Genomic DNA, 20242 nt, shown 5'->3' with positions numbered 1-20242 from the left:
TACAGGACAGAATGAACATAAGAACATAAGAAAGGCCGTAATGGGTCAGACCAAAGGTCCATCTAGCCCAGTATCTGTCTACCGACAGTGGCCAATGCCAGGTGCCCCTGAGGGAGTGAACCTAACAGGCAATGATCAAGTGATCTCTCTCCTGCCATCCATCTCCATCCTCTGACGAACAGAGGCTAGGGACACCATTCTTACCCATCCTGGCTAATAGCCATTTATGGACTTAGCCACCATGAATTTATCCAGTCCCCTTTTAAACATTGTTATAGTCCTAGCCTTCACAACCTCCTCAGGTAATGCATGTCCAGACACTCCTCCCTTGATCTAAGGGAAGCGCCTCATTCTCCTAACTAGTTTTTTCCTCTTACCTCCAGAAACACTAAGGTTTTGGTCTTGCTGCTTTCTCTCTGAGATGGCCCACTGAGGATATGATGTTTAATAGCTGGCTTTCAGAGGCTCAATAGCACATCTTAGAGTTCACGTTTCACAAACCATCACGTTGAGTGATATTTGATGGGCCATATGTGTTGACTACATGGTGTGGATTGTTTTTTGTGTGTCTAAAGATGAAATTCATTTCACTTAACTTCCTTGGTGATAAATTATAAATTAGAGACTCTGGTTCATACCCTCTGTTACACTCTTTGAGATAGGTGGATAAAAACTACTGTGTAAGGATTCAGGACTGCATTATGATTAATAATTTATTTGTTATTTTTATTCCAAAATTCTAATCAATCTTTTATTTTGTGATAGTTCATTTTAACTATTTTTCCATAGTTTCTGCTAACAAATAGTTATTCATTTTTTTGTTTGCTAGTTTTGTTTTTTCTGTTTTGGGTTAATAGTCACAAGAGACCTTTTGATGCTTCCTTCACTACGGAACAAAACAGCAGTGGAGACTGACAAAAGTGAAACAAAATAAACTGAGAGACCAATTGGCTAGAACTCAGCTTCTATACATTATAGACAGATTTTGTAAAGTGTTTTGGATGGATCTGGTGGTAGTTTACTTGCTTATGAAAGGTGCTTAACAATAATTTGGCATATTGCTATCAAGCAGAGATAAACACACTATTCATAACCATCTCAAAAAGGCAAGCTTATAATTGTGAAAGGGCAGTTACATAAAATGAAGCCTGCCGTACTGAACTTTTTCTCCATGCTGCATCAGTAACACCATTAAAGCTGTCAGTTTGTCAGATCACTGGAGGTATTTATGAAATCAATACACAATCCTAGAGATTTATAGAGGCAGTATTGTTAGCCAGATGAGAGTCTCAATGGAAAATAAAATTAATACAATTTACAAGCAGATTGTCATAGAAAATGGATGAATTTCCTACAGTCTCCTGTTTTTACTTGTCTGCAGAAAATGCTTAGGCATGGGGAGAAAGCAGAAGGTAATAGCATAAATTAGCCTGGTTAGTCCCTAATATTGTTAGAAGAATTGCTTGAAACCAGGATTTTGTTTTTGAAGGTGATTGAGAAAATGTGTAATAAAAATCTCGAACAAAATTAAAGTATGAATTACGTTTTTTTCTTCTTTTCTGGATTTATTTGATTTGGTCTCATAATTTCACAACTCCAAGCCCTTTTTATTTTGTTCTGTGTCCTTCTCTTGCTTTCAACCCTTATTTCTTTTTCCATGTCTTAATCACACTTTGCCATTCTTTTACCAGCAGCAATAGCTCTCCCATGTGTCTTTCACACACCAAAGACAATTGTTCTAGGGGAGGTGTTGTGAAATCAGTCTTCTACAAGATTTACGTTCATGTGGGTCTGAAACATCCTTTGCTTTGTTCTTCTGTATATAGTGGTTGCAGATTTGTTTGTCTGGGATGAAGGTCCATGCTCAAACAACTGATTTTTTGTCATTGGCAAGCAGCAGAAGAAAGGAGAGGGGGAGGAAGGGTTGCTGCATAGATCAGTGGCAGACAAATTGGGAAGGAATTTGGATCTAGTTTAAAAAAGAGTCTCTTGTATACAACATATTTTCGATGGTGAGAGTCTGAGTGAACAATTGTCTACTACAAGAATTTGGTGTAGACTAGATGACTGGTATAAATTGAATTAGTCTGATGTCAAGGACATAGCCCGCCCTCCCCTCGCCCCCCCCCTCTCTCTCTGCCTGATGGCAAACAGAAGAATGCCCTTGGTGACATGGCTTGACCTGGAAGGTCAGCATGGGCTTTTGTGAAATTCTCTGATTCCAAGACTGACATTCAATAAAGCCAATTTGGTGGAGACTGGATTGGGATCTCACAGCAATACACAATTTCTTTTATTAAAAGAAAAAGATATCTGGTGGCATACCTTATGTTTGTTGCCACTTACTTTTAATAATCATTTGAAAACCAGACTTCTGGTCTCATGCCAGGGCAAATTCCTTTTTTCATAATGAATGTTTTAACACAACATAATGATCACACAAACTGATAGAATCTGTAGTATGCTGTCCTGGCCATGTTCCCTCCTCCCTTTGCTCCTATTTTCTTCCAATCCCTTTGCTTCTGCCCTTTCCCCAACCCCTCCCTCCCATTCCTTTCCTCTCCTCACCCACCCCTTTTCTCCCCTGTTCCTATTCATCCTGCTTCTAATGTCTCCCCCCCAACATCCCACCCTGCACCGCTTTGTTTCTTTGCATTTGAATCAAGTTGCCTATTTCTCCTTGCTGATTGGGTGCCACTGTGAGTACCAGAGAGACAGTCTCCTTGCTCTCAATGCCAGCGCCTTTGCCAGGAGGAGCAATCTCACAGGGAAGTCTTGCTCAGCCTCATGTTTCTGGGATGAGCCAACCTCAGTTGCGGTCTGGAGATGGTACATGCACGGTCCAGTTGCATGTTATAGCGGTGAGGGAATGCAGCATGCTCCATGCAGATCGAATCTTCAGAGAATGTAGCTGTCAGACTTTTAACAAACCTCTCCTGAGAATGTGTGAATGGCAGTTTTCAGAGGTTGATGGCTTGGCCACATTTGGATGAATTTTTCTGGACATCCAAATCTCTGACACTAGAGGACCCCTTCCATATTTCCAGCTTGTTGCACCTAAGCCTCTAGCTATTATCTTTGGAAAATCGTGGGAGACAGGAGAGATTCCAGAAGACTGGAAAAGGGCAAATATAGTGCCCATCTATAAAAAAGGAGATAAAAACAACCCAGGAAACTACAAACCAGTTAGTTTAACTTCTGTGCCAGGGAAGATAATGGAGCAAGTAATTAACGCAATCATCTGCAAACACTTGGAAGGTAGTAAGGTGATAGGGAATTGCCAGCATGGATTTGTAAAGAACAAATCATGTCAAACAAATCTGATAGCTTTCTTTGATAGGATAACGAGTCTTGTGGATAAGGGAGAAGCGGTGGGTATGGTATACCTAGACTTTGGTAAGGCATTTGATATGGTCTTGCATGATATTCTTATCAACAAACTAGGCAAATACAAACTTAGATGGGGCTACTGTAAAGTGGGTGCATAACTGGCTGGATAACTGTACTCAGAAAGTAGTTATTAATGGTTCCCAATCCTGCTGGAAAGGTATAACAAGTGGGGTTCCGCAGGGGTCTGTTTTGGGACCAGCTCTGTTCAATATCTTCATCAGCAGATTGCAGCTGCTTTAGAGGATGTCAAAATGATCTGGACAAATTGGAGAAATGGTCTGAGGTAAACAGGATGAAGTTTAACAAAGACAAATGCAAAGTGCTCCACTTAGGAAGAAACAGTCAGTTTCACACATACAGAATGGGAAGAGACTCTCTAGGAAGGAGTACGGCAGAAAGGGATCTAGGGGTTATAGTGGACCACAAGCTAAATATGAGTCAACAGTGTGATGCTGTTGCAAAAAATGCAAACGTGATTCTGGGATGCATTAACAGGTGTGTTGTGAGCAAGACACGAGAAGTCATTCTTCTGCTCTACTCTGCACTGGTTAGGCCTCAACTGGAGTATCGTGTCCAGTTCTGGGCACTGCATTTCAAGAAAGATGTGGAGAAATTGGAGAGGGTCCAGAGAAGAGCAACAAGAATGATTAAAGGTCTTGAGAACATGACCTATGAAGGAAGGCTGAAAGAATTGGGTTTGTTTAGTTTGGAAAAGAGAAGACTGAGAGGGGACATGATAGCAGTTTTCAGGTACCTAAATGGGCGTCATAAGGAGGTGGGAGAAAACTTGTTCATCTTAGCCTCTAAGGATAGAACAAGAAGCAATGGGCTTAAACTGCAGCAAGGGAGGTTTAGGTTGGACATTAGGAAAAAGTTCCTAACTGTCAGGGTGGTTAAACACTGGAATAAATTGCCTAGGGAGGTTGTGGAATCACCATCCCTGGAGATATTTAAGAGTAGGTTAGATAAATGTCTATCCGGGATGGTCTAGACAGCATTTGGTCCTGCCATGAGGGCAGGGGACTGGACTCGATGACCTCTCGAGTTCCTTTCCAGTCCTAGAATCTATGAATCTATAAGCCTAAAGGCTCTGGACCTTCTTAACAAAACAGTTGTAAGAATTTTTAATCATGTGCAAAAGACTTATTTCCCCTTAATCTTGTTCCTGTAAATGGTTGAACAATTGTAACTAAAACATCCCTTAGAATGTCAGCCTTAGGCAGGCACCCAGCATGAATAATTTCAGCACAAGCTGTTTGGCAAAATAATAAGCAAATGAATATAACCTTTTTATAGGGTATGTCTATACAGCTACTGGGAGTGAGTATCACAGCCCAGGTCAACAGACTCCTGCCAGCGGGGCTCAGGCTAGCGTGTTAAAAGTAGCTGTGCAGATGTGTTGATGTTCAGGCTTGGGCTGGAGCTTTGGCTCTGAAGTTCACACCTTTTTGGAGGCTTCAGAACCCAAGCTCCAGCCTGAACCAGAGCGTTCACATTGCTATTTTTAGTGCACACAAGCCCCACTAGAGCAAGTCTGTCAACCCCGGCCATGAAACATGCTCACAGTAGTTGTGTAGACATACCTATATTAGAAGTTTGGCAACCTGAAGTATTGGCATTGCTACCCATGCTGCCTCTAATGCAAATCCTAAAATTATAACTTACAAAAGTTTTGTAACATTTTAAGAGCAAAGAAATTTGAGTGATCTGTGAAAAACGCATCTTAAAGTGTTGTACTGCAGGTTAAAAGTCATTTTTCTAATTGATATGCAACATGTCTTCTGAGCAAAACTAGTCGAATTTTTATTTGTTTTATTTTGCATTTAATTTGAGTAAATTATTTGATTCTATGATTCTGTTCATCCAGTTAAGCTGTCAATGTCAACATAAATTGAAGATTTGATCATAGGAAAGCCCAGCATTTTAAAATGTTATTAAGAAAATATATACATTTTATTTGCTTTTTAAACAGGTAGATTAATACCGTGTCATGGGAGAAATGGGGAAAAGCCACACTTGCACCAAAATTTAAAGATTACAAAGCTGAGGTTCACTTTTGTGCTGCAGATATTGTGGTAGTGAGTCACACGCACTGATCGATATGACAGCCCATAAAAACACATTTAGACATATGGTGGAAGTTCTGTTACTTGTATAGCCATTTTTAAAGAATTCTATCACTTATTTATTTATTTTTAAAAAAAGGAAATATTGGGATTTCTTTGCCAAAGTCTAACAAGTCTGTAGTTGCCAAACTGGTTATATTCTATTATCTCAATGCAGTTTAGGGAAATGTGTTCTCTTTGTTAATATGATGTGTTTTTCCTCTTCCCTTATTTAGAGATCTAAGTGAAAACCAAATTCAAGGAATCCCAAGGAAGGCCTTTCGAGGAATTACTGATGTGAAGAACTTGTAAGTGATGCCTTATTTGATGTTTGTTGTGAAGTGTATTCAACATGCTGGGGCCTAAATTAGCTACTACCCTACCACACAAGAAAAAGATCTTGCTGTCATCGTGGATAGTTCTCTGAAAACATCTGCTCAGTGTGCAGCAGCAGTCAAAAAAGCAAACAGAATGTTATGAACTACAGTATCAGGAAAGAGATAGGTAGTAAGACAGAGTATATCATAATGCCACTGTTTAAATCCATGGTATGTGCACACCTCGAATACTGCATACAATTCTCGTCTCCCTGTCTAAAAAAAGATTAGAATTGGAGAAGGGCAACTAAAATGATTAGATATGGAACAGCTTCAACGTGAGGAGAGATTAAAAAGACTGGGATTGTTCAGTTTAGAAAAGAGACGACTAAGTGGGGATATTATAGAGGTCTATAAAATCATGAATATTGTGGAGAAAGTGAATAAGGAAGTTTTACTCATCCCTTCACAAGATTCAGGGATCACCCAGTGAAATTAATAGTAGGTCTGAAACAAACATCTGGAAGTACTTCTTCACACACTTCTCAATCAACCTGTGGAACTTTTTGCCAAGGGATTGTGAAGGCCAAAAACATAACTGGGTTCAAAGAAGAATTGGGTAAGTTCATGGAGGATAGGTCCATCGGTGGCTATTAGCCAACATGGTCAGGGATGCAACCACATGATCTGAGTGTCCCTAAACCTCTGACTGCCAGAAGCTGGGACTGGACTACAGTGGGTGGACCACTTGATAAATTGCCCTATTCTGCTCATTCCCTCCGAAGCATCTGGCACTGGCCACTTTTGGAAGACAGGATACTAGGCTAGATGGACCATTGATTTGTCCCAGTTTGGCCATTCTTAAGTTGTTACATTCTTATATTCTCTGTGCTACTGCGATTATTTATTTGAGCGTCAGATGTGGGCTCAGGTCTATGCAGCACGCATAGAAAGATGGTCCTGGCACCTAGAAAGATGTTCTTTGACTGTAACCTATATGCTCCCCTCAGTCCACAAAAACAATTCCCATCCATCAGTAGGAGTTCTGATCAAAGACAGATGTGCAGATTATATTCTTAAATTTGGAGACCCTACTATGCCAACAATGCATAATCTTACCTTGCAAAGTTTGGTTAAATTACAGACTATGTGCTAAAGTATATCAGTCAAAGGAAACAATACAGCAGATCAGTGAGAAGTTGAAAGGGAACAGCATCACGATGTTAGCTGAAGTTGTTTTTTTGTTCTTTATTCCAGAGCTTCACTCAAAGAGTGCAGGTAATTATATTACACAGCATAGGTCAGAGCTACACAGATCCAGCACAAACTTCAGATAAAGAAAGTGAGAAAATGGTATGACTTTTGCTAGGCAGAAGAAATTAACTTGATGAACAGGTTTATTTTCTTTCTGACATTTGCATTCCTGTCCTGTGTTTCAATAAAAGCCATTTAAGGGTAAAATCTGTTTATTTGTGGTAATACAATTACCTTAAATTAGTTTGGCCCTTGGCGTTCTCTAAACATAAACAAAAGAATACAGTTATGTAAAGATTTTCTATTGTACCTTCCCATGGCTGCACCTTATGTAGAGGCCATATGTGCTGCACTGTCTTAGGCTAGTATCACTCCATTGCTACTGTTAGAGGCAAGATAGGGCCATCTTGAAACAAGCCTGGTTATAGCCAGCAGGTTGTCAATGTGGCAGAGGTTCAGTGCCTGGTCTCCTTCCCCTGAGGAAGGCTGCTTTCTAGACTAAGAAAAGGAGGCAAAAGTCTCTCAAATTCATTGTAAAACTGTGTAACATACATAACATATGTCATGTTATAGGAGTATTAGCACTGTGATAGTGTAACCTTCTGGTGAGTGTGTATTACAGGTCTTCCTCTGTGCTATGAGCACATGAGTTATTACAGTCCCCAGTTACAGAGCCTTGACTCTTCAGCACACGATGTAGTAGCTCTGGAGGTGACTGGTTCAGTCCCCGATGTGTTGGCCAGGAGGATGGCTGTGGCAGTAGCCATGCACAGGCCCTGTCCGAGGTAGTGACCCCATTGTGCTAAGCACTGTGTGCACATATAATGTAAACCCTGAGCCTGCTCCAAAGAGATAATATGTGGATATAACAACCAGAGAGGGGGAGCATAGGTTAACACTGAGACTATTAAGCTCTATGTAATAAGCAGCAGTCACAGCATAGTAGATGGTTAGGTATTACCAAGTGTCTTGGTATCCGTAGATATGAAATAGAAGTGTAATTTGAATTAAAGTACGTGCAATAAACAGCTCCCCTTCTGCATTAGGTTGTGTGAGTGTTCAAGTGAACAGAATAATGTTAGCTTAGTGTTGCATTGAGTACAGACATAGGTCTCCATTACCCCATTTTATGGATATTTTGTGCTTCATTTGGGACATCTGCACTGAGAATCTTTTGATTTCTAAGGAAGTTGAATTATTTTCTAATCTTAAGACATGTCTGTCTAGCCACATCAGTCTAGGGAAGGGATAGTCAATAGGTGGACCACAGGCCAAATCCGTCCCGCCAGATGCTTTTGAACAGACCACGAAAACTTTTTTTTACTTATTATCATCATTATTGTGGTGTGCATTTCCTCAATAAACCATTAACTTTGTTTGGCCTTTTTACTGTTGTACCTGAAAGACTGCTTGTGGGCATTTTCAACCTCACAACATGTTTCAGTAACACATAGACAGCCTAATTACATGACAGTGGTTAATATTGGGGTGCCAGGGAGTCACAGGTGGAATAACCCATTTTGTGTTATTTTGTTTATTAATTAGGCATAGTTTTTGATATATTAATTTTGGTTCACTTATTTTTGGTTGTTTCTGAAGTATGATTTTAACACAGTTTTTGAGTTGTATTAGTAGTTTCCTTTGTTTGGACTAATTCAATATTTTGGGGGAGGGAGTTATACTTTTTATTAGCAGCGAAGAGTCCTGTGGCACCTTATAGACTAACAGACATATTGGAGCATGAGCTTTCATGGGTGAATACCCACTTCGTCAGATGCATGCATCCGATGAAGTGGGTATTCACCCATGAAAGCTCATGCTCCAGTACGTCTGTTAGTCTATAAGGTGCCACAGGACTCTTTGCTGCTTTTACAGATCCAGACTAACACGGCTACCCCTCTGATACTTGATACTTTTTATTAACATTTGTTACTGGGGTTATTGTGACTTTTTGTAAGCTTTTACCTACTTTTTACAATTGCGTTTACAATTAGGATAAATGTGTAGGCCCAGTTATCACAAATGTAAATATAAAGCTTTAACTAAAAATAAAGTATATTGTAAATTCATAAGTTTTATTAACTTCTAAAAACTGTTTTAACATTTTTAACTATTAAATATAAGATATAATTGTTAGACATAACTGTGGTATTTAATCGTCAAATTTATAATTTCTAATTTTGAAATAAAAAAATTACAAACCTTGAAATATAATCATATGTTTTTTCTTTTCCTTTTTGCTATCTGCTTAAACTAAAATAAATGTATTTTTATCATTGTAATTTTATAAACAAATGTCCAATCCAAAGCAAAAAATTAGGGATTATGTTGTAGTAAGTGGGCCTACAAATTTACTCTAGTTGTAGGCACAACTGTAAAAAGTACATAAAAGCTAATAAAATGTCACAATAACAAAAATGTTGTCTTAATTAAGATGGAATCTATGCTAACATAACCCAGTCCCTGTCCAATATTAAACAGTGTTAAACCAAGTTCAGGGTTTGTTATACAGAGATTTCAACCTGCTTGGTACCATGGTAAACACACCATTAAACATCACTTTAACTTTTTTATTAAAGATACAGAAAAGAAGGAAGAACAGTTACATCAATTGAAATGTAAATTAAGAGCAAGGCTTCCGTTTTAACAACACCCCTTGTTCCCTTTCCCATTCGATGGAGAGAGTTTTTAGAAGGAAACCCTCCTTGTTTGACACTCTCTTAGATGGTAGCAAAGATGCTAATAACTGTGTTTTTGAGGAAAAGAGAAGTTAGTACAGATGGGCTGGAGCTGTTGCTGCTGTTAGTCTGATCCAATTTCTGAATAGAAAAACAAGCCAAGCATACGAAACAGGGAGTGAAGAGAACACCAAGATAGAAAATGCCCCTTCTGTCTCTGGTGGCTGGAAAAACACAGGCACACCACATGATCTTATCAGCCACTCTGAGACCTGGAACTGGAAACATGTATCAGTCTCAGGCTGTTGAGGGCATTTCATTTAGTTGCCTCTTTCTAGTCATAGCCTTATATCACTGTACATGCAGTCTTGGCTGGCTAAGCCAAACTCCTATTAGACAGAAGGACAAAAAGAGAGAGGAAAGAGAAGAAATAAGGTGGGGAAAGAAAAGGGCATTTGCTGGAGTGGGGAGGAGAAAGAGAAATGAGAGACTCTCCGTAATCCCAGGGTTTCAGCCAGTGAAGGGGGTTGTGATGTAATGATCAGGATGAAGGTTCAGAGTCCCAGGACATGGTGGGGTTGGCAGCTATGATGGTGAAGCTGGTTCCAGTAGCACACTACAGCAGTTTTAGCTACATAATAGATTTTTTATTAGCTTCCCAATCTGGTATTTTTACTGTAGACCCCATGGGAACACTCTTTTTTGAAGTGCCTCTCCATAGCAAACGTCCTACTTACATCTTTCTACAAATATGTGCTACAAACATCTTTAATGATACAAGACTGGAACACAGTACAAGGGGCTTTGGTTTATATATACAGGAAATTCTGCTGTTTTGAAGCAACAATACTGAGGATGGAAAATATACCTAGGGAGCTGGATAAGTAGTTTATTCTCATATCTACAGTCAGTTTCCCTCTATAATTAAGGTATGAATCGTGTGTCTACCATGGTCCATTAGAGAAGATGGCAACTGCTTCCGGACACAGATTGCTGTCCAGTTGCTGAGAGAAATATTGCTTAAGGTTTATAAGCCAACTTGCCATTGGACAAAAAATTAAAACCTCTCTCAAGCGATATCTTTAAATCAGTGGTTCTCAACTTATTTACCATTGTGAGCCTATATGTGCTTCAGTTTTCCCTATATTTTGTGTGGTTACTGGGTGTGGGGGGAGGGGGGCGAAGGAGGACTGTTTGCCCTCAGGGTGAGGCAAAGAAACATAGGTTTGAATGACGCCTAGCAGCTTATGTCTGAATGAATCATTGAAAAGGACTGGCCAAGGCCAACCCTGCATATAATTTGGAGAATCTGAGAAGACAATGGCAAATCCAGTCACCAGGACAGGAAAACCTAGCAACCAATGACCCAGAAGGAGATGGATTCCCCCACCTCTCAGCAAGGAAGCTGAGCAAAGATCCCAGCTCAAAAACAAAGGACTGGGAAGGTGTGAGGTAAAGGGAATAAGAGTTGGCTGCTGGAAGGAGTCAGGGTTCTCACCTGGGAAGTGACCAAGATCAGACTGAGAGAGGCAGAGGCTGGATAATGGGATTCACTGCAGCTTGGCTGGGCTCTGGGCTAACCAGAATGCTCTATGCTTGAACCTTCATTTCTTTATGCTAACCTAGGGACTTTCTATGCTGTATTCCAGTTGACTAATAAACCCAGCTGTTTTCAGAACACTGTTTGAGTGTAGCTGCCAGTGCTTACATTGTCACTTGCCAATGCACTTACATAGCATGGTCTACCGTTTTAAACCAATGCACATTTATTTTGCTATTCAATACATACCGTAATATCTAGACCATTATAGCATGCAAAAACATTTCTGTGAATATTGGTTCTACTTATTAAATAAGTTCTCTTGGTCTATGCTCATACCCCCGTTCTATTTACTTTCTGTTAACATATATAACAGATTAGCTTTTTCAAAAAATGAATTTCCAACTTGCATATTCAAGTTTTCACAAGAGCTGAATTTTTCATTTAACACAAACAGTTGTTTGTGCACTCACACAAGCAGAGAACAGGAACAATGCTGTGTGACATTACCCATCACAGTTAAGCAACACAGTTTCTATTTACAATATTCATGATCCATTCACAGAGAGAGAGAGAGAGAGAGAGAGGGGTGAATAAATAGTCTAATTAATTAAAATAATGCATAAATCTGAGGCAATGACAATATGCTTGCAGATATTTCACAAGCAGAAAGAAGGTAAGTGGTCATGAATTATTTGGTGAGCTCTGATTACAGTGTGCAGCATATCTTAAGGTTGCATTAGAAACCTTAACAACCTTAGGTTCTCCAAAACAACTCCCACCTTCTCATGTTCTCTGTATGTCTATATATATCTCCTTACTATATGTTCCATTCTATGCATCTGATGAAGTGGGCTGTAGCCCACGAAAGCTTATGCTCAAATAAATTTGTTAGTCAGTAAGGTGCCACAAGTACTCCTGTTCTTTTTGCAGATACAGACTAACACGGCTGCTACTCTGAATCCTTAGGTTGGGATTTTCAAGGGACCCTAAACTCTTAGGCTCTTTGAAAATCCTAATCTTCATTTCTTGAATCCCGTCTGATTGAATTTGCCAATTTAACGTTACATTAAAATTGGAGTTTGCACAAGATTATTTGGGGAAGAGAAAATGAATCAGTGGTCTGATTATCAACTGGTTTAAGAAGATGTAAAATCTGGAGTAAATATTAAAGTCAATTATTACAAAAATATAAAACCACTTAATGAGAAGGAAGTTGGGTCCTGCATGTTTATACTTTTGTATTTGAGTACACAGAGGATGACCAGCAAGTGTTTGTCTCTGATGTCTATGTGAGACACATAATATTTTAAATATGTTCCAATATATGAGCGTTTAAAAGGCAAATAAATTTGTATTTTGGAATGGATTCCACATTGTTTTGATCCTGAACATTGATATTTCTTGAGCATCTTCAGAGGTGCCTAACCGTTCAGAGATAAAGTATAACCATTTATATGAGAAATTTATTCTGGAGACAAGTCTCATGTATCCTTTAAGGGATGAATGGATCATATTATTTATAACTAAAAACCTTTTAAAAGTTTTCTTCATATCCCTAAATTCACAATTACTTTCTAAGTATTCCAGTGGATTAAATCTTTCTAACTCCTGTAATTGCTATTCATTGTGATATTGACCATAATGTATTCAGGAGGTATCCCTGTGGCTGTCACATTCACTTTCAGAGAAATTCCATGATAATGCAGCATTATTGTACTATTAAAATAATGTGTTATCAACTTAACTCTTGTTAATTTAATGAATATGTTGTTTAACTTTCACCATCTGATCCTCCCCTAATTATAAATGCAAAAACCACATATTCCACAATTACATCATTAAAAAGATGTGATGTATTGAAATGCATGTGCATATTCCCTGTACAATGCAGCATGCATTTAACATGATTTTTCTCATAATGCACAAAGCAATCAAGGAGAGAGGTTAAGTCTTGGTACTAGGTATTTCTTGATAACAGAAATTTTTCTTTATTCTCATGTTGAATTAAAGTGTTATAAAGAGTGATTGCACTGAGAATTTAGTGTGTTGTGTTTGCCACCAGGGAATCAAGGTGGGATTGTCAGGATAAACCTTTTCCATCTTTACTATGACACTATACTGTGTACACTTGCAAGCTTGAAAAATAACAGTAGCATCCCCGATACCATCATGGCAAACCTGGTGGCTGAAATTTGTGACTTTGTCTTCACCCACAACTATTTCAGATTTGGGGACAATTTATACCTTCAAGTCAGTAGGACTGCTATGGGTACCCTCATGGCCCCTCAGTATGCTAACGTTTTTATGGCTGACTTAGAACAATGCTTCCTCAGCTCTCATCCCCTTATGCCCCTACTCTATGTGCGCTACATTGATGACCTCTTCATCATCTGGACCCGTGGGAAGGATTGAGGAATTCCACCAAGATTTTAACGATTTCTATCCTACCATCAACCTCAGCCTGGACCAGTCCACACAAGAGGTCCACTTCCTAGACACTACAGTGCTAATAAGTGATGGTCACATAAACACTGCCCTTTACTGGAAACCTACTGACCGCTATACTTATCTACATGCCTCCAGCTTTCATCCAGATCACATCACACAATCCACTGTCTACAGCCAAGCTCTAAGATACAACTGCATTTTCTCCGATCCTCAGACAGAGACAAACACCTACAGACTGTCTATCAAGCATTCTTAGAACTGCAGTACCCACCTGGTGAAGGGAAGAAACAGATTAACAGAGCCAGAAGAGTACCGAAAAGTCACCTACTACAAGACAGGCCCAACAAAGAAAGTAACAGAACGCCACTAGCCGTCACTTACAGCCCCCAACTAAAACCTCTCCAGTGCATCATCAAGGATCTACAACCTATCCTGAAGGACGATCCCTCACTCTCACAGACCTTGGGAGACAGGCCAGTGCTTGCTTACAGACAGCCCCACAACCTGAAGCAAATACTCACCAGCGACTGTACACCATACAACAAAAACACCAACCCAGGAACCAAACCCTGCTACAAACCCCGGTGCCAACTCTGTCCACATATTTATTCAAGGGACACCATCATAGGACCTAACCACATCAGCCACACCATCCAGGGCTCATTCACCTGCTCATCTGCCAATGTGATATATGCCATCATGTGCCAGCAATGCCCCATCTGCCATGTACATTGGCCAAACCAGACAGTCTCTATGCAAAAGAATAAATGGACACAAATCTGACATCAGGAATCATAACATTCAAAAAACAATCTCTCTGGTCACTCAATAACAGACCTCAAAGTGGCAATTCTTCAACAAAAAAACAACCAAAAAAACTCCAATGTGAAGCTCCAGAACTGGAATCAGTTTGCAAACTAGATATCATCAAATTAGGCTTGAATAAAGACTGGGAGTGGTTGGGTCATTACAAAACCTAAACTTAATTTACCCAATACTAATTTCTCCCTACTGTTACTCACACCTTCTTGTCAACTATCTGTAATGGGCCACTCTCTTACCACTTCAAAAGTTATTTCTCCTCCCTTGGTATTCTGCTGTTAATTGCTTTATCTCATTAGACTGACTTAACACTTGGTAAAGCAACCCACATCCTTTCATGTATTTATACCTGATCCTGTATCTTTTACTTCATACATCTGATGAAGTGGCTTCTAGCCCATGAAAGCTTATGCCCAAATAAATTTGTTAGTCTCTAAGGTGCCACCAGGACTCCTCATTTTTGTTTGTTTTCTTTTGTTTTGCTGATACAGACTAACGTGGCTACCACTGAAACTTAAACTCTGGCTTCCTATTCCACGTAAAGGACAGCTGGCAGTGCCACAAACACGTATTTATCACCTTCCCATACCCTTAAACACCGCTCCTACCCAATTACCCGCTCAGAAAATAGCACCTGAGATATTAGTGCATTATTGTTTCCTGAGTGTTTTTTATCCCTGAGATTCTGAATTTAAAATACTATATATAAACCAGCATGGATTTGATATAAATCATGATTTAAATCACTAGTCAGGAAGACTTGATTTAATCATGGATTTCTACATAAAAGTGCATTCTTGTTGGTTGTTATAACCTTAATACATATTCCTCACAACTCAGAGATAGATGTAGGTTTCATTTTTAGAAGGCACATGCTATATATTTTTAAGTGATTTATTTTGAAAACTTTCAGATTAGTTTTACAGCTATATCAGAAAATGAATGATTGTTTGGTTATTTCATTTATCAAAGGTAATTGAAGCAGATATTTATGAAGTAATTGAGAGGTGAACTATCTCCAGTTCAACAGGTTAATCATTAATATTTGGAGGATTTTCTTGCCATGCTGTATTAGGAGGAGAACATCACCAGACAGATATTTAAATTGTTTTATTTAACTAAAACAACAAAGCTATGTATTCTGGATTCTTTTCTTCAACAGCAAACATATAATATTTTAACAAAACAAGCATATGGATTTTTGAATTTAGTTAAACATTCAATTTTTTTAAAATCAGGTTTGTTTTTGTTAAAATTGTTTTTAACTAAAATAGTTAAATGAAATTAAAAAAAATAGATCAACTATGTCAGACAAGTCTACATGGGAAATTTTAAATAGTGGCTTCTGCAACTAACTCAGTCATCTTCACCTTCATTTTCCTGTTTGTTCATTATCTGGAAAGGAAAAACAAGCTTTCCTGATTTTTCAGGTCCCAAACGATTTCTCAATTTAGAATTAATTAGTCCAAAGGAAGAAAATATTCTTTCTACACTGGCAGAAGCAGCTACTGCTGTTAAAAGTGAGATTATCACTTCAACAGTCTCTGAATCCAAGTGCTTAAGTGACATCCTAACCAGATCAGCCACACCATCACCGGTTCATTCACCTGCACGTCCACCAATGTAATATATGCCATCATATGCCAGCAATGCCCCTCTGCTATGTACATCGGTCAAACTGGACAGTCTCTACGGAAAAGGATAAATGGACACAAATCAGACATTAGGAATGGCAATATTCAAAAACCTGTAGGAGAACACTTCAACCTCCCTGGCCACACAATAGCAGATTTTAAGGTGGCCATCCTACAGCAAAAAAACTTTAGGACCAGACTTCAAAGAGAAACTGCTGAGCTCCAGTTCATCTGCAAATTTAACACCATCAGCTCAGGACTAAACAAAGACTGTGAATGGCTTGCCAATTACAGAACCAGTTTCTCCTCCCTTGGTTTTCACACCTCAGCTGCTGGAACAGGGCCTCATCCTCCCTGATTGATCTAACCTCGTTATCTCTAGCTTGCTTCTTGCTTGCTTATATATACACCTGCCCCTGGAAATTTCCACTGCTTGCATCCGAAGAAGTGGGTATTCACCCACGAAAGCTCATGCTGCAAAACGTCTGTTAGTCTATAAGGTGCCACAGGATTCTTTGCTGCTTCTACAGTTCACTGGTGTGACTTTCTTTAAAACATCATCAAACATATATTTGAATGGTTCTTATTCCTAAACTGAGTCTCTTTTACAGCCTGCTGCCAATATAGGTTTTCCCTTCTAGTGAGAGAATGATATGGTAGGTCTCAAATCAATGAAGGCTACATTCAGAAAGACCTCATGACTTCTGGAATATGCTGCTCAAACAGTTTCACTTTTGTTTCTACTGCACATCCCTCCCTTCTCACATTTATCTCCAGAGTTCTCCTTCCCCAGATCTATTCCGCCTTCAACAATCTTCTATTCATTGAACTTTTTGAAACTTTGCACTTTTAGAGAGAGTAAGGGATTGACTCTGTGTATAGAAATTTCCAGAGCGACAATAGGGTTGAGCAACAAAGAATCCTGTGGCACCTTATAGACTAAATTCCACCACGATTTCAACAGCTTCCACCCCACCATCAACCTCAGCCTGGACCAATCTACACGGGAGGTCCACTTCCTAGACACTACGGTGCAAATAATTGATGGACACATTAACACCACCCTATACCGAAAACCTACCGACCGCTATGCCTACCTTCATGCCTCCAGCTTCCATCCCGGGCACACCACAAGATCCATTGTCTACAGCCAAGCACTGAGGTACAACCGCATCTGCTCTAACCCCACAGACAGAGACCAACACCTACAAAATCTCCACCAAGCATTTTCAAAACTACAGTACCCGCACGAGGAAATAAGGAGACAGATCAACAGAGCCAGACGTGTACCCAGAAGCCTCCTACTGCAAGACAAACCCAAGAAAGAAACCAACAGGACTCCACTGGCCATCACATACAGTCCCCAGCTAAAACCCCTCCAGCGCATCATCAGGATCTACAACCCATCCTGGAGAATGATCCCACACTTTCACAGGCCTTGGGTGGCAGGCCAGTCCTCGCCCACAGACAACCTGCCAACCTGAAGCATATTCTCACCAGTAACTGCACACCGCACCATAGTAACTCTGGCTCAGGAACCAACCCATGCAACAAACCTCGATGCCAACTCTGCCCACATATCTACACCAGTAACACCATCACAGGACCTAACCAGATCAGCCACACCATCACCGGTTCATTCACCTGCACGTCCACCAATGTAATATATGCCATCATATGCCAGCAATGCCCCTCTGCTATGTACATCGGCCAAACTGGACAGTCTCTAAGGAAAAGGATAAATGGACACAAATCAGATATTAGGAATGGCAATACACAAAAACCTGTAGGAGAACACTTCAACCTCCCTGGCCACACAATAGCAGATCTTAAGGTGGCCATCCTGCAGCAAAAAAACTTCAGGACCAGACTTCAAAGAGAAACTGCTGAGCTCCAGTTCATCTGCAAATTTGACACCATCAGCTCAGGATTAAACAAAGACTGTGAATGGCTTGCCAATTACAGAACCAGTTTCTCCTCCCTTGGTTTTCACACCTCAACTGCTAGAACAGGGCCTCATCCTCCCTGATTGAACTAACCTCGTTATCTCTAGCTTGCTTCTTGCTTGCATATATAAACCTGCCCCTGGAAATTTCCACCACTTGCATCTGAAGAAGTGGGTATTCACCCACGAAAGCTCATGCTGCAGAACGTCTGTTAGTCTATAAGGTGCCACAGGATTCTTTGTTGCTTTTACAGATCCAGACTAACACGGCTACCCCTCTGATACTTGACACCATGCAAGGCACTGCATTTAGCCGTATGGAGTGGAAATCCATCAACCTCATGAAGAAACTTGCACAAATACAGACAGACATCATCTTCCTTTCCAAATGCAAACGGATGGACATCATACCAAATGGACTAAAGGTAAAAAATCCACTGCTATCTACATACTACACAGACCACAGTGAGAGATTATGCCATACTCTATCAAAGAAACTGAGGAACCACCTGATCAGCCTCCTATACAGCAAACAGGAAAACATCAAAAAAGAGCTCTCCAACCTGGAGACTCTCATCAATAACCAAACTTCCATACAAACGGACTTCACTAAAATAAGACAGGAGATCTACATCACTCACTTCACCTCTCTACAAAGGAAAAAGGACTGTAAGCTGTCTAAACTCCTACCTGCCACATGGGGCCACAACCATGGTACCCTAACCCACCCAGCAATATCGTCAATCTATCCAACCACACACTCAGCCCAGAAGAAACGTCTGTCCTATCTCGGGGGTCTCTTCTGCCCTGCCACCCCCACCAACATGATACAGTTCTGCGGCGATCTGGAAGCCTACTTTCGCCGTCTCCGACTCAAAGAATACTTTCAGGACAACACTGAACAGCGCACTGATACACAGTTACCCTCCCACCAACAGCACAAAAAGAAGAACTCCACATGGACTCCTCCTGAGGGTCGAAATGACAGTCTGGACCTATACATTGAATGCTTCCGCCCGACGTGCACAGGCAGAAATTGTGGAAAAACAACATCGCTTGCCTCATAACCTAAGTCGTGCAGAACGCAATGCCATCCACAGCCTCAGAAACCATCCTGACATTATAATCAAAGAGGCTGATAAAGGAGGTGCTGTTGTCATCATGAACAGGTCTGACTATCAAAAGGAGGCCGCCAGACAACTCTCCAACACCAAATTCTACAGGCCACTGCCCTCAGATCCCACTGAGGAATACACTAAAGAACTGAACCATCTACTCAGGACACTCCCTACACTAACACCGGAACAAATCAACATACCCTTAGAGCCCCGACCAGGGCTATTCTATCTACTGCCCAAAATCCACAAACCTGGAAATCCTGGACGCCCCATCATCTCGGGCATTGGAACTCTCACTGAAGGACTGTCTGGATATGTGGACTCTCTACTGAGACCCTATGCCACCAGCACTCCCAGCTATCTCCGTGACACCACTGATTTCCTGAGGAAACTACAATGCATTGGTGACCTTCCAGAAAACACCATCCTGGCCACCATGGATGTAGAGGCTCTCTACACCAACATCCCACACGCTGATGGAATACAAGCTGTCAGGAACAGTATCCCTGATGATGCCACAGCACAACTGGTTGCTGAGCTCTGTGCCTTTATCCTCAGACATAACTATTTCAAATTTGATGACAATATATATCTCCAGATCAGTGGCACCGCTTATGGGCACCGCATGGCCCCACAATATGCCAATATTTTTATGGCTGACCTGGAACAACGCTTCCTCAGCTCCTGTCCACTCACGCCCCTTCTCTACCTACGCTACATTGATGACATCTTCATCATCTGGACCCATGGGAAAGAGACTCTGGAAAAATTCCACCACGATTTCAACAGCTTCCACCCCACCATCAACCTCAGCCTGGACCAATCTACACGGGAGGTCCACTTCCTAGACACTACGGTGCAAATAATTGATGGACACATTAACACCACCCTATACCGAAAACCTACCGACCGCTATGCCTACCTTCATGCCTCCAGCTTCCATCCCGGGCACACCACAAGATCCATTGTCTACAGCCAAGCACTGAGG

General features: G+C 40.5%; 1 protein-coding gene across 3 annotated transcripts in view; it reads left to right on the top strand.

Moving 5' to 3' along the window:
• Positions 1-20242, top strand: part of SLIT3 (slit guidance ligand 3) — a 781907-nt gene that overhangs the window by 424344 nt on the left and 337321 nt on the right. For all 3 annotated transcript variants that reach the window (XM_039485327.1, XM_039485326.1, XM_039485332.1), the window contains one exon: positions 5732-5803. In XM_039485327.1, the coding sequence (XP_039341261.1) occupies positions 5732-5803 (72 nt within the window). The remainder of the gene's footprint in view (positions 1-5731; positions 5804-20242) is intronic.

Source organism: Mauremys reevesii, linkage group 8 (assembly GCF_016161935.1).
Source record: "Mauremys reevesii isolate NIE-2019 linkage group 8, ASM1616193v1, whole genome shotgun sequence".
Taxonomy (NCBI): domain Eukaryota; kingdom Metazoa; phylum Chordata; order Testudines; family Geoemydidae; genus Mauremys; species Mauremys reevesii.
This window is presented reverse-complemented; position numbering and strand designations above follow the sequence as displayed.